We start from the raw sequence: 21,195 nt of genomic DNA, 5'->3' as shown, positions 1-21,195 counted from the left end.
TCCTTCCTCTTCTAATGAAGCCACCAGTCCCACTCCAGTGATAACCCTTTAATCCATGAATCCATCAACAGATTAATCCCAACCACCCTTAGAGGCCCCACCTCTCAGTACCGCCACATTGGAGATTAAGTTTGAACATGAGTTTCATAGAGGATAAACATTCAAAACAGCACGTCCTAATTTTTAAATGTTTCTTAAATCAACTAATCAATTAAAAAAAGAAAACCTCTCTGGGCTAAACAAGGCATTCAGTGAGCTAAATCCAGCCTACATGCCTGGCAGTGCCAATCTACCTCAAGGTCCTCAGAACTCTCCAGTCACCTCACCTTTCCCTAAGACCAGGTGACTTGTGGCTCCCTGAACACAGCAAGCAGGTCCTCACATCTGAACATTTGGGCCTGAGTGCCCTTTCTGCCTAGGTCACAGGCCCAACACATCCTGCTCGGCAGCTTCAGCAACAGCTTCCTCCTGCCCAGAAGGCCTTCCTCAATTGCCTCTCCCCACCACAGGCCGGATCAGGCGAGACATGGTCACATGTCCCACCTGGTTCACGTATGTTGTGGCAGGATCTTTTCACTTGGAGGGTTCAACCAGGATTCTTGGTGCTGTTCCAAGGCTCCCCTCCCCACCCTGTCACCTCAGCTTTGTGTCCATAAATATTCACTGTATTTCATAAACCAGAAAAAAAGCAGTGTCTCTGCAATGAAAAGAACCCTTACAGAAAACTTAGTGTGAGATGTATGGGTGTGTACATATGTACACTGATTTTTGGTTACTCACTTGACATGATGTGAGTGCTATGAAGTTAGGCCTGGAGTGCTGGAAATTGGTGTCCCCTCTTTTTTTTTTTTTTTTGAGATGGAGTTTTTGCTCTGTTACCCAGGCTGGAGTGCAGTGGAGCAATCTCGGCTCACTGCAACCTCTGCCTCCTGGGTTCAAGTTATTCTCCTGCCTTGGTTTCCTGAACAGCTGGAATTACAGGCACCCACCACCACGCCCAGCTAATTTTTGTATTTCTAGTAGAGATGACGTTTCACCATGTTGGCCAGGCTGGTCTCGAACTCCTGGACTCAGGTGATCCACCCACCTCGGCATCCCAAAGTGCTGAGATTACAGGTGTGAGCCACCGCACCGCCTTCCTAATGAGGAGAAGCACCCATCAGTGCTCCTTGGTGGAACCTCAGCTCTGACAGCTAGGCTTTTACTCTTTTCCCACAATCCTCGATCCTGACAATTTCTGGTTTCCTGTTTTCTCTCATGCACCTGAGGCAGGTGGCAGGTGAGTCCGAGGTAGCGACAGGTGTGGGCCCTCCTCAGTGCAGGCCACACTGCGATGTAGAATTTCAAGCAGCGATGAGCCATGCTCAAATTTAGAAAACTCCCTCTGGTGGCCAAGGGGGACACCGTGCTGGGTCCGTTCCTCTACCCGACCCCTCCTCTGAGGCTCTGGTGCCTCCAAGCGGCCTGGCCCAGACCTCAGTGCCCTTGGAACCTGGGTCACAGGCTAGTTGCCCTCCCCAAATTCTGCAACCACCCTTCACGCCACCCAGCCCCTTACCCTCCCCATCTGCAGAGTCCTGTTTCTTCTCCCCACTCTGGCTCTGGCCACTCTGTGGATCCTGGTATTGTGTTACTGCTGTTCTACCCCCACACTCACCATTTGTCAACCACTGTTCCCACTCTTCTAGTCCCCAAAGGCCGGCTCTCCACCGTTTTCCCCATGTGCCCAGCCTCGGTGCCTCACTTCCTGCTTCACTTTTCAACGTAGATCTGGCAACAAGCCCCGGCCTCTCCTATCCTGTACGACCCCCAGGCCGCTGGTACCTGATCCAGCCTCAAAAGCAGCTCAGAGTCAACGGGTCCCAGTCCCTAGGGGGCTCTGAGCAAGGGACTCCTCGCCCCGCCCCCCACTCCTCTCAGAGGAGGAGCACCTCCCTATTTTTTTTCTTTTTTTTTTGAGACAGAGTCTCACTCTGTCGCCCAGGCTGGAGTGCAATGGCGCAATCCCGGCTCACTGCAACCTCCGCCTCCCGGGTTCGAGTGATTCTCCTGCCTCAGCCTCCCGAGTAGCTGGGATTACAGGCGCCCGCCACCACGCCCAGCTAATTGTTTCGTATTTTTAATAGAGACGGGGTTTCACCAGGTTAGCCAGGCTGGTCTCGAACTCCTGACCTCAGGTAGTCCACCCGCCTCGACCTCCCAAAGTTCTAGGATTACAGGCGTGAGCCACCGCGCCCTGCCGCACCTCCCAATTTTTAAATGTTGTCAACTAAGTCATCCCGCCACCAAGCGCAGTCTCCTCCTGCGTCACCGACCTACCGGGTCACCTGTCTACACACGGCCATCTCTTCGCACCCCCTCCCCCTCTTCGAGCCGACTTCTGGCCTCACCCACACCCCCAAAGACCCGTTCCTCCGGCGCCGCAGCGAGCAGCCGAGTCCGAGGCCCGCCCCGCCCACCGGGCCCTAGCACGCCGGGCTCCCGGACGCCTGGCCGGCCTCCCCCCGCGATCGCCCCGAGCTCTCCCCGAAACGGGCGGGCTCTCGTGCCGCTCCAGGCCGCCTCACCGCCACGAGCCTGCACCTGCAGCCCGAGGCCCGGCCCCCCGCGGACCCCGCGGTGTGAGCCCCGCGCGCCTCCAGCCGGGTTCCCGGCCCTCCCGGCCACCCTCTCCATCGAGCTGCGCCCCCCTCGCAGGGACAGCCGGCTCAGCTGGTGGGCCGCGCAATGCCTGCGTCTCCAGCTCACCGCGTGCACTGCGCGCACCCGAGCGCCACGGCCAGTCGGCCCGCGCCTCTGAAAGGCCTGGGGGCGAAGAACCCACGGAACCCCGGCCCAGGACCTCGGGCGCCCGACCCGGCCCCCGGCCCCCGGCCCCCGGCCCCGCCCGCGCCACCCTCCATCGGCCCGCCCCCCAGGCGCCATTGGCCGCGCCTGCTCCGCTCTCCGCGCGCTGATTGGTCGGCGCGAGGGTCGGTCAGACCGGGCGCCGCGGCGGCGGCAGCGGCGGAGAAGGGAGCGGGACCGGAAGGGTCGCAGCGCCCCGGCGCCCCTCACACCCACTGCGGCGGCGGCGGCGGCGGCGGCGGGGCGGAGCGGAGCGGGGCGGGCCGGCGGCGGAGCCGGGGCCGCGGAGCCAGGAGTGACTAGCACGCAGCGCCGCCAGTCCGCCCGCCCGCCCTCTCCCCGTGGCGCGGCGGCGGGGAGGCGAGGTGAGCCCGGCGGGCGGGCTAGGCCTGGCGGCGGCTGCTCGGGCCGGGCCCGCGGGGAGGGACGGTGAGGGAACCGCGCGGCCGGGGGCTTCGGGGCGGGCCGGGGGCTGCGGGGCCCTGGCAGCCGCAGCCGTCGCCCCTGTGCTCGGGGATGCCGCAGGCGCCCCCTTCCGCACGGCTGTCAGCAGCCCCGGGCTGCGGGCCTGCTCACCGGCCTGGCCCGGCCGACCTGCCCGTGGGGTCTGCGGGCGCCATCCCTCCCGGAGGTGGGGCAAACAGCTGCACTCCTGCGCCGGGTGCCCAGGGGCCTGGGGTCGCGTCCCCGCGACCTTGGCCAAGGCAGTGACCCTCGCTCTGCCGCGGTTTTGCCTTCGGGAAAGTGGGGAAATGTCTCTTCTGGACAGGGTTGTTGTCAGGCTGTGTGAATGTATGCAGACGCCTGGGCAGGACCCCGGTGTACATTTGTGGAAGATTGGGCAGGGTGCTGGCCCTTGCTGGTGTGAGTGGTGTAGGAACCCCCTCCCCATCCGCCCAGCCTCCCGCCTCCCCGCGCACTCCTCTCTTGCCTTGTCATTGCACACTCGGTGTCCAGCAGTGCCAGAGGGGACCCAGCCCACATCCCTTACCACCACACCCCTCCCCCAGAAGACTGCTGCCCCATCCCACTCATCTCGCCCGCCTTGAACATGCCAGCCCGCATTTGCCCCAGGACCTTTGCATTTGCTGTTTCCCCGTCTTTGGAGTTGTCTCCGTGATCTTGGCACAAGTAGCTCTTTCTGCTTCTTCCTCTGGTCAGGTGTCTCGTTTTGGGTGAGGCCCTCCTCGACCACCCTCTTTCTTCCCTTAGTCATGTTATTTCATTATTTAAAAAATTTCCTTGCTAGCTCTCACCTGGTTTGAAACTATTCTGTTTATTTGCCTGTTTATTTTCTGTCTCCCCGACTAGGATATAACTTTGTGAAAACAGGTAGCTGTCTGATTTGTCCACTGCTTTATCCCCAGTGCTTAGAAAGCACACAGTAAGTATTCAGTAGTATCAGCTCAATGAATGAATGAATGAATGATCAAAGAAATGGCCCAGCCTCCCTGTTGTCTCTGCTTTATCTGTTCATTTAGTGACTTCTAATTAACATGTGAAACTTGTAAGCAGATGGAAGCTTGTTCTATTTTGTGAAACATTTTGGTGTCCTTGACCCCTTTAATTGCTAACTGTTGGAACACGCTGTGATATAAAATCTCACATTTTTATAATAGTTTAGCTCTAGCTTTCTTCCACACATACAAGAGACATTTACTGAATTCTGCATTATCTAGGTCATGCTTTCTGCTAGACCCTAGGGACACAAGGCAGATAGCAACAGGGTCCCTTTCCCAAGAGAGCTCAGGAGCCCAGTAGAGAAGGCAGGCATGCAGACACTTAGTTCCAGGACTGTACAACCCTTGCTATAGGGGAGGGGCTATGCCATGGAAATGTGGAGGAGGTGACAGGTGGTGCTGGGGGGCCTTGAGGGTGATGAGAAATTTGCTAGGCAGGGAGAGGCACAGAGGTGTGAAGGAGCAGGGCCAAGGAAGGACCGTAGCCCACTGTGGAGTTGAGAATCAGTCTAGAGGGCCAGGTGTAAGGGCACAGAGTCGTGGGGACCCTGAAGAACCGGAACCTTACCCAGCAGTTTTCTAGAAGAAGGTGGAATTTGGCTGGGTGCCATGGCTCACACCAGTAATCTCAGACACTTTGGGAGGCTGATGTGGGAGGATCACTTCAGACCAGGAGTTCAAGACCAGCCTGGGCAATGTAGCGAGATCCCTGTCTCTACAAAAAATTTTAAGAAATTAGCTAGGTGTGGTGGCATCCACCTGTAGTCCTAGCTACTTGGGAGGCTGAGGTGGAAGGATCCCATGAGCCCAGGATTTGGAGCCTGCAGTGAGCTATGATCACACCACTGTGCTCCAGCCTGGGTGACAGAGCAAGACCCTGTCTCTAAAAAGGAGGGCAGCACTCCACATTTGTTCTGGTTTTTAAATGTTGGCAATAGCTAATTAAATTTTTTTTTTTTAAATGCTGTGAGCCAAGCCAAATACAGATTCATTCAGCTTGGTTGCAGGATTGTCATCCTCCAGGACTGGCTGTGTGGGAGGGAGGAGCTGTGAGGAGAGCAGGAAAGGTAGCCTAAGGCCAGGGGAAGCAGGCCCTGTTTGCCCAGGTGCCAGCCCAGATACTCATTTGATTGTAACTGGAGCCCTGTGGAAACGGAAGCTCAGGAGTCTGAGTAGTCTGCTTCTTAGCAAGCAGCTGGTGAGTGGAGTTCGAACCCAGATCACTTCCCAGATAAAGATTCTTTCCTGGGTCCCTCAGCTCTGAGTATTCTCTTTTGGCTTTTAACTTGTTCTGGAAGAATGACCACCAGTCTATTTAATGTTTTCCTCTATTTAACTATTTTTTTTCCTTCAAAAGGATCCTGCAGAGTTAAAAACAATACTATTTTTACATAGACCTCTCTTGACAGCTTTGATTTTCCTGGTAATTTAATTTTCAGGGTGCCAGGATTTTAATTTGTTCACAGATTAAAATCTGTTTATTTGGTCCCCTAAATAAACATTAGAGGGGATACTTGAATGTGTCTAAGATAAAATATTCTTAATTTTCCGGATGAAGAAAAGGACCAGACAAACCAGTTAATAGTGAGTAAACCAGTTGTTTTCATGAGGCATAAGATAAAACAGAGACCAGATTTTTTTTCTTCTTGAGACTATTGATTTGCCAATAGGGCAACTATTTTTGGTCTACAAACATACAGTAGTTTCAACTCACACTTGGTTAGGAAGGTGCCATTTTTACATAATTTTCCTTCAGAATAATTAATTCCTGATACTTTGTACTTGATTGTATGAACCAGTTTCAACATCATTCTTTTTATTTTAACTTTTATTATGGGAACTTTCAAACATATACAAAATAAACAGAATAGTGTCCTGCTTTAACAGTTATTAACTCCTGACCAATCTTGTTTCATCTCTAATGTTATCCACTTGCACGCTTACCACCCATAATTATTTTCAAGCAGATCCTAAATATCATGTCATTTCATTCATTATTTTTCGGGATACTAATTACACAGTGGGGTGCCCAGTAAATGTTTGGTAAAGATAAAGCTAAATGGGAGAATAAATGTGGTAGGGTAGCTCGGAGCAGTGGTTAAGATCAGGACTTTGAGTCAGACTCCCAGTGAGTCTGCTGCTTATCTGGGTGATGTGCAGAAGCGATTGCGCTCATCTGTAAAACATCCGGGCACAACCTCAGGGTGCTCAGGAGGTATACAGTGGTTATACCTCACACTTCGGTAGGTCTCTAAAGGTACTGACTCTTTTAAAGTTGAAAAAGTAGTAATTCCTTAATATCATCAAATAACTAGTCAATATTCAAATTTCCAGCTGCCCCATGAATTTTAAGTTTCCTTAGTAGTTTGGAGGTAGAGCAAGATAAGGTCCATACATTGTTGATCGGTTGATACGTCTTTTAAGTTTCTCTTAATCTGTAGATCCCCCTCCTATTTCTCTGTTTTCTTGGTAGTTTATTTGTTGAAGCAATCGAGTTGTTCCTTAGCATTTCCGTAGCTGGTATTTGATTGATTGCATCTCCGCAGTGTAATTGAATGTGTTTCTCTGTAATCTCTGTAAGTTAGTAATTGGATCTAGACAAGGCTTGGTCAGATTTAGGGTACATTCCTGCATCAAGATGCCTTCCTAAGTGGGCTGTGCACTTCTTATCTAGAGGTACCCTGAGGCTCTCTGCTTGTCTTACAGATGAGCGCAATCGCTTGCTGCACATCACCTAGATAAATAGCAGACCCACTGGGAGTCTGACTCAAAGTCCCGATCTTAACCACTGCTCCCAGCTGTCCTACCACATTTATTCTCCCATTTAGCTTTGTCTTTAACAAACATTTACTGGGCACCCACTGTGTAATCAGTAGAGGATTGAGAAATAAATCAGACCCATTTTCTGCCCTTACAGAGTAGAAGTGTAAGTAGACTCGGAATGCAATCTAAAGAGAATACAGGGAGGGTGGCAAAAATGGGGGCATGCCCAGCATGGTTTGAAGGGAAAGGCTGGAGGAGGAAACATGTAAGAGAAGCAGGTGCTTGAACTAGATTTTAAAGGAGGATGAATGTTGACCAGGAGGTCAAAAAGGAGGGGGAAGTCATTTCAAGCAGATGGAACAGCTTAGGCAGAGGCCTGAAGGTGTGCAGTAGCTGGGTGTGTCTGCTGATCCCAGGTGGTTTGATGTTGCCTAAGATTGGGCCAGAGGACTGCCATCTCCTGTGCTGTGCTAGGGAACTGAATCTTATTCTCAAGGTAGTCAGTCACTGTTGAAGGAATTCAAATGGGAGAATGGTGTGATCACTGCATATTTTCAACAAATCTCTCTCTTTTTTCTTTCCATATTTTGAAATAATTATAGATTCACAAGAAGTTGCACAAATGGCACAGAGAGGTCCCAGTACCCTTCACCCAGCTTTCTCCAATGGTTATATATTTATACAACTATAGTAAAATGTCTAAACCAGGAAATCTGGCATCGGAACAATGTGTATAGAGTTCATTGTCATTTTTTATCATGTGAAAATTCATATAACCACTACCACAATCAAGATTCAAAACGATGTCATCATCCCAAATATCTCCTTGTCCCACACCCTTACAGCCACAGCACCCCCTTTTCCCCACCATTCATAACTGCTGGCAAGTACTAATCTAGTCTGCATCTCTATACTTTTGTCTTTTCAGGAATGTTATATACATGGAGTTATACAGGATGTGACCTTTTGAGATTGGCTTTTTTCGTTGACTATACTGCCCTTGAGATCCACCCAAGTTGTGGTATGTTTCAGCAGTTGCTGAGTGGTATTCCATGGTATGGGTATACAGCAGTTAGTTTAACCATTTACCCATTGAAGGACAGGTTTGGGTTGTTTCTAGTTTGGAGCTATTAAAAATAAAGCTGCTATGAACATTTGTGTACATATTCTCACGTGGAGTGATTTCTCTTTCTAAAGTGGCATGTGTGCAGTGGTTTGGAAGTCACAGAAATGGTGGCTGGGAGAATGCTTCTGCGTCGCTGGTCCAAGGAGCCACGAGAAGCCCTTACCCAGGGCCCTGGGAGTGGGGGATTGAGAGAGAAATAGGCAGGCCTGGGTGCCTGGAAGTGGGGCTGGTGACACAGATCCTTGCAGGGTCCTGTGGATCCAACAGTGCGTGAGGTGATAACCAAATGCTAGTTGTTCTGTATTGTGGTATATACTGTGGCTTAAGAACTGCAGAGGATGGCCCTGAGAGCTGCAAGGTTCTTGATTATCAAAGAAAGATTACGTTGTTATACCAAGCTATTCTTCATAAGAATTACAGTAGGAGGCCAGGCGTGGTGGCTCACGTCTGTAATCCCAGCACTTTGGGAGGCTGAGGCAGACGGATCATGAGGTCAGGAGATGGAGACCATCCTGGCTAACACGGTGAAACCCCGTCTCTACTAAAAATACAAAAATTAGCTGGGTGTGGTGGTGGGTGCCTGTAGTCCCAGCTACTCGGGAGGCTGAGGCAGGAGAATGGTGTGAACCCAGGAGGCGGAGCTTGCAGTGAGCCGAGATCGCACCACTGTACTCCATCCTGAGCGACAGAGTGAGACTCCGTCTCAAAAAAAAAAAAAAAAAAAAGAAAGAAAAAAGAATTACAGTAGGAAAATAGAACTTTTTAAATTTTTACTTTTTTTTTTTTTTTTTTTGAGATGGAGTCTCGCTCTGTCGCCCAGGCTGGAGTGCAGTGGTGTGATCTCGGCTCACTGCAAGCTCTGCCTCCCGCGTTCACGCTATTCTCCTGCCTCAGCCTCCCTAGTAGCTGGGACTACAGGCGCCCACCACCACACCCGGCTAATTTTTTGTATTTTTTTAGTAGAGACGGGGTTTCACCGTGTTAGCCAGGATGGTCTCCGTCTCCTGACCTCGTGATCTGCCCGCCTCAGCCTCCCAAAGTGCTGGGATTACAGGTGTAAGCCACCGCACCCGGCCAGATTTTTACTATTATTGTTATTATTATTTAATATAGAGATGAAGCCTCACCATGTTGCCCAGGCTGGTCTGGAACTCTTGGGCTTAAGCGATCCCCCCACCTTCGGCCTCCCACAGTGCTGGGATTACAAGTGTGAGCCATCTTGCTCAGCTGGAAAACAGAACAATTTAATGAAAAAAATGTCGGCAGCAAGCATTCAGACAGAGGGCGATTGTGAGAATCTGCTTTTAATCACAGTAGTCAGTTGATTTAAATATCGCATGTCCTGGGTACTCTGAAGTTTTAGTGTGATTAAAGGTTCACTTGAGTCTGTGGATCACTGAATTGTTGTCATCGTTAGAGGAAAAATTGTTTTGGTAGGGGAAGTCAGCAAGATGAAATGTGCAGGACTGTGTTGTGGTCCTGGCCAGCCCACGTACAAATAGCTTCACTTTCTAAAGGAATATCAGAATGGTGCTTTGGGAGGAACTTGAATATTGTGGTGAAACACTCCTAAATTCAAATCTGAGCCATGCTGGGAATTTGGACAACTTCCTTACTGCCTCTAAGCCTCAGTTTCCTCATTTGCAGAGTGGGGATAGTAATATGCTCCTCACTAGTTGTTATAAGGGTGTTTATAAATGTGTACCTCAGAGCCAGGCCCACTCTCGTGCCTCTAGCCTTATCTGCCTGAAGCCCGTCTTCCATACAAGTGTCAAATGATCATTCTGCAGCTTTTCATTTAACATTTTTTGTTTAATCAGTTTTTAAATGTGAAATATGTACATTTGAAAAACAGAATAGAAAGTTATAATGGGAAGAAAGTTTCTCATTTCCCACTATTTCTCTACTTGCTAGCATTGTGTACGTGCGTGTGTATGCGTGTGTGTGTGTTTACGTAGCTGGGCATTATGTGTTCTCTTCTTCAACTTGCTGTATTTCCTTTCTGTATCTTAGACATCTTTCCACATTGATACATAAAGTCCTTGCATTCTGTTGAATGGCCTTGTTGTACTTTTGTGCCATAATTTATTCAGTCCATCCACAGTGTGCATTTTAGATTACTTCTAGTTTTTTGCTTGTTACAAGAAGTGTTACAAACATCCTTGCACAAATATGTTTGGATACTTGTACACATATTTGTCAGATACACTTAGAGAATTGTGTTTGCCAGTTTAGGATGTGCAGTTAACATTTTTATTAGCTATCATCTATATTCCATCCAAAAAATGTTTTACCACTTCACAGCTCTCACTGACATGTATGAGAGTGCCTGTTTCCTCATGCCTTGGTCGATACTGTGAACAAACTTGAGCTCAGGTCTTGCCTCCTCCAGGAAACCTCCTTGTAGCGTTCCCTCCGAGTTTTGAGTTGCTCGTAGCCTGGAAGGGAGGCAGACCCTACAAAGGCTGTGACAGTACAGCCTGGCGGGCGCTGCTGAGTGCACAAGTGGCAAGGAGGGAGCCCTGTGCTGGACGGACGGTGGCAACACAGCCTGGGAGCTGAGGGGGAGGAACCAGCACCGGCTGGTGTGGGAAGTGGAGGCAGCGAATGCAGGGTTTGGTGTATTGCTAATGTGGTTGCATGAAGAATTCTTGTACTTCCCGCTTTGTAAAACTGTTTTCTGAGCCCAGTTGATGGTCCATTTTGTTGAAATATCATCTCAGTAGAGTTGACTCATGAATAGCTAAATTACATACTTTCTCAGGTGGCCTTAAGGTTCTTTTTGTTGCTCTCACAAAGCCCAAGCGTGACAGAGAAGGTGGCTTTAACAGGTTTTCACTTAGTGACTTTTTTCTCCTGCCTAATAAGGGCACCTTATTTTACTTTTATAATTATTTTAAATCTTTTTGTTTGTTTGTTTTTGAGATGGAGTCTCGCTGTGGCCCAGGCTGGAGTGCAGTGGCATGATCTCGGCTCACTGCAACCTCCACCTCCCGGTTCAAATGATTCTCCTGCCTCAGCCTCCCAAGTAGCTGGGATTACAGGCACGCACTACCACACCCGGCTAATTTTTGTATTTTTAGTAGAGATGGGGTTTCACCATGTTGGCCAGGCTGTTCTCAAACTCCTGACCTCAAGTGATCCCCCCACGTTGGCCTCCCAAAGTGCTGGGATTACAGGTGTGAGCCACCATGCCCGGACTATTTTAAATCTTGAGATGGAATTACAATTCTAAAACCTAATACGATTGAATATACTCCCCAAATTTAAAAAAGTTAACCTAATATTGTCATAGTCCAAGTGTAGGTGGAAAGCAGTTATAGCAGGGAGAGTTCCAGAGTTGGTCAGCAGGGTTGAGATTGATCTGTCAGTCCCAACGTGGGAGGGGGTCCTGAATGGGGGGTGGCTCTGTGCCCTGAGGTCGTTAAGGAATCCGGCTGGTGGGCAGCTTCCCATCTACAGCGTGTGACTTCTGTCTCTGGGTCTGTGACAGCTGATCTCCCAGCCAGGAAGAAAGGTTGGAGGGCAAGCAGCTTTCTGTAAAGAAAAATAACAAAAGTGATCTGGAAGTTGCATACATCACTTCTACCCACATCTTATTAGTCAGAACTTGGTCATCTGGCTATACCTGGCTACTGGGAAAGCTGCCAGGCATCATCTCTAGTTGGGCAGCCATTTATCTAGCAGGAAGGGGAAGGCTTCTCTTAGGAAAGCGAGGAAGGGAGGGATGGATCCTGCAGCACCTCAGCGCCTGTGTCGCACCTCTGATGCTTTGACGGCTTCCACAGCCCTCAGGACTGAGGCCAGATGGCTCTGTGTGGCTTCTGGGGCTCATAGTGATCTGGCCTCCGTTTTTCTCTCCAGCTTCACTCGCCGTCTACCCAGCAAAGTCCCTAGTGACTTGTCACATTCCGAATGTGCCTCCACCTCTGCTGCTTCTCCTCCCATTCCCCCAAATCTTCTTCACCCTACTGGGTTTAGGACCCTTGGTGTGCAGGGCCTCTTCCTGAGTGTGCACTTACTGAGGGCAGGCAACGTGTCCTGGCATGGTACCTCACCATCCACAGCGGGTACTCAGTACATGCTTGCAAGTAACTGTGTTGCTGGTGTGTTTACGGTATAGCAGAGGAACAGCCACCCTCCATAAAGCAGGTGGTAGTGGGTGCCTGCCTTTTTGCTGAGTTGTCTCTAATCCTTTGCACTTGTACCCTGCTAGCCAAGCTGAGCAGTTCGCTGTGTCTGGACACAGTCAGCTTGAGCTCTGTGCCTCTACTGTCCATCTCTGATCTCTGGCAAAAGAGTCTGAGGGCGGATGCTGCCTCCTCCGTGAAGCCGTCCTTGTCTTCTGCACCCTTGCCGTGGGTAGGATCTCTTTTGCCTTTTGATTTTGTTTACATTTTGCTTATGGCCCTTACCGCACTGTAACTTGTAATATAGATAATGGACTCACTGCTCATGCTTCTCCCCCAAATAGCGAAGTACGTGCTGTTTCAAGACTGGTTGCTAGCTGACTATGGCATGTCTCTTGCAATACTTACCACTTTCGTGCATAAAGCCACCCCCTAAATGTTGAGTGGAATTCTTTCAGCCTCTTGCAAACTGTAAATAAGCTAATCTTTAGAAAAGGATCTTCCTTTAGATGTCAGTAAAATGGAGCAGCATTGTGGGGAATCAGATCAACAAAGGTTTATTGAATGCTCACGGTGCCCCAAAGACCAGCTTCCTGTCCTCCTGTCCTTGGAGTATGAGATGCCATGAGCAAGACAGACCTGCCTTGCACCTCCTACAGCTTAGGGTACAGTGACCTGCCAGCCTGGAGAGCTCCCGAGTCCCCTTCTCACAGTAGTGTGGGCTAGGCAGGTGTTTCAGCTCACTCAGCCCTAGATTGCTCCCAGGTAACACGGGACTGATACTCCTGCTGTGCGGGTTGTATGACCAGCTGTTTGTCCAGCATCTAAAGCGCTGTGGCATCCCTGGAGTCACTCCCTGGCTGGCATGCTAACACGTCTCGGCTGGAGTGGTCAGAGTGGCAGCCACACTGCAGCCACCACCCAGAGGATGGGGAGAAGACTGTGGGGCAGTGGTCACTTGGAGAAATTATTAATTTGACTCAGTTCTTTATTTAGACTTGTTATTAATCCATTTATTTCCATGTTTAAGGAAAATCCTAGACATCATTGTGTTGAAATACAAGTCATCACCACAAAAATCTCATTGGGTTGACGTTAAATATTAGATACTAGAACATAAAGGCAAGGGATTTGACGGAGCTGTAGAATAAATTCTGTAGTCTTAAACAGTATAGAATGTTTACCTATATGATTTTATTGTTGGCTATATAGTTTTAAAAGACCAAATAAATAGCTTGCTGACTTTTAAATAAGCATAACCAGACAAGAGCCTGGGAACCACTTGTCAATTTGTTTGCTTGTTTTCTGTATAAAATCATCTAGGCTCCTGCAGAGTAGCAATCTCAGCCTCTGCCTCAACCACAGAAAAGCTGCTTTCTGGGCCTGCTGGCCTACACTCAGACATAGTGAATAGACTTCATAGTGTTACTATTATGGACTGTCGGTCACAGCAGAGTTCTTCATATACAGATCTCTACCCTGAAGTCCGGTGGTGATGTGGGACTCTGGGGCTGTGCCAGCTGATGCCGGCTCTGGGACCCACCTCCTGAGGCAGGAGCACGTGCTTGGGCACGTGCAGCACACTGATGCCACCAGGCCTCTGACAGCCTGTCACTTTGGCATATTAATCTTGCTTTTTGGTTCGTCATTTCAACCAGAATCTATACACTGAGCAGAAGACTGGTCCGTTTGCTTCTCTTTATGCATTCTAGAAGTGATCATTTTTAAACAATGCCTCCGTCTCTAGTTGAGACAGTTAGGTGTAAATGGTTCCACAGGGGGCAAGCTGATGAGAAGCACAGAGTAGTCTTTTCATAGCCAGTAATAATGCATAAATTCTTTTCTCCAAAGGTGGTTATTTTCTAGTCCAACCCCTTAAAGTGTGGTCTTGCTGGGCCTCAAAATTCCTTCCTTTCATAATGGTCTGGTGCCACTGAAACGTCTGCATTCTTTTGTGTCTTGCTCAAGTTCAGAACTTGGTCAGATTGACTTTATCAACGTACAGCCACATTGTCTTACATACCAGTAAGTTCAGAACTCTCTTACGTGAGCTGTGTATGTACTTTGGGTAAGAATGCACGTTCATTCTGTTTTTCTTTGAAGGAATCTGAAATTTGCGCGCCCTTCGGAATACTGCATGACACTACATCATGAGCGACAGTAAATGTGACAGTCAGTTTTACAGTGTGCAAGTGGCAGACTCAACCTTCACTGTCCTAAAACGTTACCAGCAGCTGAAACCAATTGGCTCTGGGGCCCAAGGGATTGTTTGGTAAGTCTGGTCTGTTTTAATAGTGTGGATTGAGTTTTTGCTGTAATAAAAAGTAAAACTAAAGTGTCAGGATTTAGAAACATTGATGATGAAAAAAACACAAAACTCTGTTACAGGTTTATGAGCTAAATTGAATCAACTGCTTGCTCTAGTTCTGTGTAGTCAGACTGTAGGGTACAAACCCATATTCTTAGAATGCTGCAGGAATTTAAATAGGTAGCAAGTTTTCTTTTTTGTTTGTTTCTTTTTTCTTTCATTTTTTTTTTCATTTCTCCTGTCATTATGATATCAGAGTAATAGGTATGACAGTGAGTTGTAACAGAAATTTGGAGTTTTATTCATTTCTTCATCATGGCCACCTTTTCCCCCCCTCCCCCTTTTATTCCCAATCACTCCTATTCATTTCTAGGCGCCATCATTGCAGTGCCTTGCCATTCATTGGCAGGATGAGGCCAGTCAGTGTCATTGTCACTCCATGGATTAACCAGGAAGGGATGCTGTGTGAGGGGTTGGGCTGGCCGTCTCTTCCTTGGTGTCTCACTTCAACTGTGTGTCCAGCCCAGAACGTCAGAATCGTTAGTCTGACCCTGAACGTTAGTCTCTTGCATGGTAAGATGGTCAGCCGCCGCGGCGTCACGGGCCAGCTCAAGGTAAAGCTCTTCACATGTTTCCTAGACTGCAGTTATCAGCACTTCCCACACTTTTTATCCCTTATTTTTCTGCGCAGAACTTTTTTTTTTTTTGGTCAATGAAAACAGGATTACCTTTGTGCCTAAAGAAACTGTGATGCAGTTAAACATCTAATGTTTACAGCTAGTAGGAAGAGGGGATTTGAGATAGAAGAAAACTCTTTTGGATGGTCTAGTAGGGTAGTTTACATTTCCTTGTAGAGATGTTGGGTTTGGACAATCTTTAACAATGATTTTTAACTGATCCTCTGTTGCGGAGACCTATGATCAGGGAAACAGTTGTTTTTTTCAGCCCTGGCGGCTGAAGGCCATGGGAGCTAAGAGGAAATTGCAGTCCAGAGCTTCTTTGAGAAGCTAAGGCGGGAAAGGGACTGTTGGGAAGAAATGCCCAGCTTGCATCTAAAGTAATGGTGATCTGAGCTTCCCGATGACACATGCTGTATCGGCACTTAAGTCCAGTGTGCCACAAGAAGTGTTAAAGGTGGCCGGGCGCAGTGGCTCACGCCTGTAATCCCAGCACTTTGGGAGGCCAAGCTGGGCAGATCACGAGGTCAAGAGATCAAGACCATCCTGGCCAACATGGTGAAACCCCGTCTTTGCTAAAAATACAGAAATTAGCCAGGTGTGGTCGTGCACACCTGTAGTCCCAGCTACTCGGGAGGCTGAGTCAAGAGAATCGCTTGAACCTGGGAGGCAGAGGTTGCAGTGAGCCAAGATCGCACCCCTGGGTGACAGAGCAAGACTACATCTCAAAAAAAAAAAAAAAAAAAAGTTTTAAAGTCAGTGGATGATGGTTCAGATGAGGAAACTGATGGTAATGGAAAGTTGTAAACAACAAAACATTCTTTTGGTTTATAATCCATCTCCTATTTGGAATTAGATGATAATTTGACAGATAATTTGATGTGTGCACGTGAGAGAGAGAGAGAGAGAAAAAGGAGAGAAGGAGCAAGAAGGGAGAAATGTCGGAGGTCTTGGGGAGTTGTTTGTGGCTATAGACAGGTAGCTGTTTTATTTATTTATTTATTTATTTATTTATTTATTTATTTATTTTGAGACAGAGTCTCGCTTTGTCACCAGGCTGGAGTGCAGTGGCGCTATCTCAGCTCACTGCAACCTCTGCCTCCTAGGTTCAAGCAGTTCTCCTGCCTCAGCCTCCCAGTAGCTGGGACTACAGGCACACATCTCCACACCCAGCTAATTTTTGTATTTTTAGTAGAGACGGGGTTTCCCCATGTTGGCCAGGATGATCTTGATCTCTTGACCTCATGATCCACCCACCTTGGCCTCCCAAAGTGCTAGGATTACAGACGTGAGCCACTGCACCCGGCCTACAGGTAGCTGTTTTAAATACGTGCTTCATTTATCCCAGCTGGCTTGTCATTCACTTGCTTTTGAAGGTTGGTAGTAATGTGAATAGTGTATATTGTAGAATCACCATGAGCTCTGCCATAACTCTGCCATAACCCTCACTGGTGGTGAAACGAAGGACTAGGAAGGCTCACTTGCTTCTCTCATCTCACAGGGTGTTAGTGGTAGGCCTGGGACCAAAACAAGCTGTGGGCCTTTGGGACCTTATTGCCTGTACCACAGAGAGACTTGTTGAAGACTTTGAACCACGGATACTTTGATAGGACAAGGCCTCTGACCCAACCTTTGTTTAGAATCTTAGTAATAATGAACAAATATTCACTAAACACATATTAAACAATTTTCAGTTAATTGTATTTATCTCTATAAGACAATTGTTATATTCAAGAACAGTTTCAATTTTTATAGCTATAACTGACTTTCAGTTTTATGGTTTCCTTCTATCTTATGTTCTAATAGGGAAAGTAAACACTTTGTAAGTGATTTTAGCTTCCTTTCCCCCTTTCTCTTTTCTCTCTATCCTTCACCAGGCTATGAGGCACCAAGTAGAATTGGGAAATCTAGTTATGGCACATTCCCGTTTCAAAAAAGAAAAAAAAGCTTATTTTTCCAAAAATAAGCTCAACAGTAGATTAGCTAACACTGACAAGAGGAATTGGATTTTCTGTCACATTTCATATTAAAATATTGGCATTATGTAGTTAATTGATGATCTAAAACTTCTTTTCATCACTATTGTACTTGAAAATCATCTGTCAGTGATTCTTTGGGGGGTGTAGCATGAAGAATAATGGTCCCGCCTGAGATGTCCACGTCCTAATCCCTGGAATTTGTACGTATCTTGACATGGCAGAAGGAATTTAGCAGGTGTGATTACATTAATGGTCTTGAGATGGGAGGGTTATCCCAGGTTTAGCTGGGCGGGTCCTTACAAAAGGGAGCCAGGAGGATCGTGGTCAGAGATGTGATGACAGAGCGAAGTGTGGAGTGATGTGGGGCCACAGCCAAGCAACACAGGAAGCCTCCAACCAGCTGAGAGAGGCAGGGAGCAGACTCCCCCCAGAGCCTGCAGAAGGAGCCACGCAGCCCTGCTTACCTCTTGACCCATAGGATGCATTTTGGACTTCTCACCTCCAGAACTGTAAGATAGTAAATCTGTGTTGCTTTAAAGCAGTAAATTGGTGGTTATTTGTTACAATAGCAATAGGAAACTGATTCACAAGCATGTGTATTTTTACATTTTTGAGAAACATAATAGCAACAGTGTATGGTTTATGCAACTAGTTAATCTTCTATTTAAATTAGAGCTTTATGAAGGGTAGTTGTGCAGATAAACCAAAGTGCAGTTAGGGCCTGTGACTTGTACAGGATTAAATGGAAGAGCTGGAACCAGAAGAAAATATTCTGGTTCCTAATTTTGAATTTTTATAGTTGTCTTTGATTTGTTTATTTGCTTTTGTTCCTTTAAAAATGTTAGTAAAATTTATTAGGAAATAAGTTTTTAAAATTTAAAATATTTTATTTTATTTTTGAGATGGAGTCTTGCTCTGTCACCAGGCTGGAGTGCAGTGGCGTGATCTTGGCTCACTGCAACCTCCGTTTTCCAGGTTCAAGCGATTCTCCTGCCTCAGCCTCCGGAGTAGCTGGGACTACAGGTGTGCGCCACCACGCCCAGCGAATTTTTTGTATTTTAGTAGAGACGGAGTTTCACTGTGTTGGCCAGGATGGTCTCGATCTCTTGACCTTGTGATCCGCCCACCTCGGCCTCCCAAAGTGCTGGGATTACAGGCGTGAGCCACCGTGCCTGGCCTAAATAAGTTTTAAAATATAATTTTGAAGTATTCATAAATATCAACTGTGTTATAGTACAATTAAGTAATTTAAGATTTTGAAGCTCTAGTGGGGAAAATGTGTGTACATTTCTTTCATACGTATAGTCAGTTTTTCTTTCTCCTTCAAAAATCTCAAGTTGTTTGGCCAAAATAATAAAGATTATTTGTTTTATGAAACCGTTCTATGAAATGTTTAACCTTTAAAAGTGTTTAATATTGAGTCTGGCAGTACTTAGAAGTAACAGTTACAGCCTTAACATGAAATAACTGGTATAGTGTGTCCTTTTTGTGTCCTCAAGTTCTGTACAAACATAAGTACTGGCCTATTCTTAACATGGTTTATTTTCTATTAATATAAAAAATAAAAACATAACAATGTTCACAACAAAATTTCTGTGATAAAGGAGACATGGTTTGAGGCATAGGATGGCTGTGATTCAGGAGACTTGAGTTCTGAGTCCAGCTCTTTTCCTCAGCGAAGAGTTCTTTGTGACCAAGGCAAGTCAGTTTCTTTATGGGCCTTAGTATTTTCACCTGTCAAATGAGTGGTTTGGAACTTCTCATTTAAGATGGTGGCCCAAACACCTATACAAAGATAAGAGGGCAGTAATGAGTGGAAGAGAGTTTTAACAAATTTATGAAATATAGAAAGTAGCTTGAATCTTGTGATACAGATAAAACAGCAGATAAAGTGAGAATAAGTAGCTGAAGTATGTGCGTAAGGAAGAGAACCTAGCTATAGTAAAACTACAGGGGCTGTGGGCATAGAGATGACAATGAAAAAGAGATGAAACTAGGGCTGTTAATTAAAATTGTGCCTGTGAAACAGCTGTGCCAGTTTTCTCCCAACATTCCCACTGTCCCCCATGCTCAGCATTTTCCCCTAGAGAGCTAGTAAGTTAGTGAGGAGTTACTAGGTCAGGATCTGGGGAAGCACAGAAGCCTAGTGAGGGGAGCTTCAGCATGTGGGGCTGTCTTTCCCTTGGGGGCATTTGAAAATTCTGGAAGGGGCTGCTGAGAGAGTGTTTTGGACACCTTGTGGCTAGGAGACAGGGATTAGAGTCCAGGGCCCTCTAATATTGCGTAGCAAACTTCTTTTGCCTTGTGGGACTTTTATTGGGACCAATAAAAGGCTGCTTCCTAGAAGTAAAGGTAACTCAGAGATTGGCCCTTATAGGCACTGCCACTCAGCTTCAGACTGTCATCTCATTTGCTGAACTTGTATGGAGGTAAACAAAAATTGCTAGTGCCCCCAGGTACCTAGTAGAAATAAATTTAAATTCTTTGTGGAGGAAGACAGCATCATATTAGATAAAATTATTTCTAGATAGCAAACAGTTTTACAAGTGCAAGGCCCAGTCTAGGCACACGAGGAGACATGACAACATGAATAAAATCCTGCAGAAACAGCAGACAAAAGAAACAGATCCATAGGAGATATTGGCATTATTAGATCCACATTTTTAAATAGCTATGATGTTATGTTCAAGGTGATAAAGGCAACATTAAAAGTTTTGGTGGAGAAATGAAAACTTTTTTTAAGAGGAATAAATCAAAATTCTAGAAGTAAAAACTATAGTAATTGAATTATGAATTTAATGTGTGTAACAGCATACTAGATATAACCGAAGAGAGATTTAGTGACCTGAAGGAGAGGTCAGCGAAAAGTATCCAGAATGAAAGCTGCAGAGGCAAAAATGGTAGAAGAGCACAAAAGAGAGAAGGTGTTAGTTTTCTATTGCTGCATAACACATTAACACAAACTTAGTTGTTTAAAACAACACCCATTGATTATCTCATAGTTCTATGGTCAGAAACCTGGGTGGGTTTGCCGGGTTCTTTGCCCAGTATCTCACAAAGCTGAAGTCAAGATTTCGGCTGGGCTGGGCTCGGCTCGCAGATGGAGGTTCTGGAAGGGTATCTGCTTCCAAGCTCATTCAGGCAGTTGGCAGAGTCTAGTTCCTTACCGCTTTAGGTCTGTGGTTCCCAATCTCTTCATCTCTTTCAGTCGGGTGCCGCTGTCTGCTCCTAGAGGCTATCTGTTTTCCTCCTCAAGTGACCTCCTCCATCTTCAAGGCAGCAGTGGCATGTCCAGTCCTTCCCATACTCACATCTCCCTGACTTTCCACCCTTTCCATGAGCCAGAGCAAACTCGGCCTTTAAAGGGTTCTCGTGATAAGAATAGGCCCACCTGGATAATCTGCCTTTTGTTAAATTAATGAGTATGTTTAACCCCTTTGCAAGATGCAGGGTCAGTATTTGTACCCTTCCCTCCCAAATTGCATATTTATATACTAGCAGCATATAGAAAATGAAAATTTGAAAGGGATACCATTTAAAATAGGATAAAAACTTTTAAATTATCATATCTGGAGGAAAATCTAACAATATGAAAGACTTGTATACAAAAAGCTAAAAAAATTAGAAAAAATAAAGAAAACTGAAATAGTGGTGGGATGTCTGATTTTCATGAGTTAGAATATTTAATACCATGAAGGTCATTTTTCAGACTTGTCTAGAGTGATTGCAATCAAATCTCAGTAGTCTTAAAAAACAAAGAAATGAACAAACTGATTTTAAAATTTATATATAAAAATAAAAACCCTAGAAAGGTCAAGACACCCATTAAGAAGGGAGGAACACTCCCTCTGTCAGATGTGAAGACTCACCAGAAAACTGGTGATCAAGATGGTGTTGTGTGGTGT

At 46.6% G+C, this 21,195-nt stretch overlaps 1 protein-coding gene across 10 annotated transcripts in view; it reads left to right on the top strand.

The window, feature by feature from the left end:
- Nucleotides 1-2,979: 2,979 nt before the first annotated feature.
- MAPK9 (mitogen-activated protein kinase 9) overlaps nt 2,980-21,195 on the top strand; it is a 60,850-nt gene continuing 42,634 nt past the window's right edge. For 4 of the 10 annotated variants that reach the window (XM_054488296.2, XM_054488302.1, XM_054488298.2 and 1 more), the window contains exons 1-2: nt 2,980-3,212; nt 14,430-14,598. In XM_054488296.2, coding sequence (XP_054344271.1) covers nt 14,477-14,598 — 122 coding nt within the window. In that variant the 5' untranslated portion in view covers nt 2,980-3,212; nt 14,430-14,476. Of the gene's footprint in view, nt 3,213-7,998; nt 8,092-12,418; nt 12,559-14,429; nt 14,599-15,066; nt 15,249-21,195 lie in introns of those variants that run through there. The other 6 variants (XM_054488297.2, XM_054488303.1, XM_054488299.2 and 3 more) reach the window with 4 other exon arrangements.

The sequence above is a fragment of the Pongo pygmaeus genome, chromosome 4 (assembly GCF_028885625.2).
Source record: "Pongo pygmaeus isolate AG05252 chromosome 4, NHGRI_mPonPyg2-v2.0_pri, whole genome shotgun sequence".
NCBI classification, from domain to species: Eukaryota; Metazoa; Chordata; class Mammalia; order Primates; family Hominidae; genus Pongo; species Pongo pygmaeus.
This window is presented reverse-complemented; position numbering and strand designations above follow the sequence as displayed.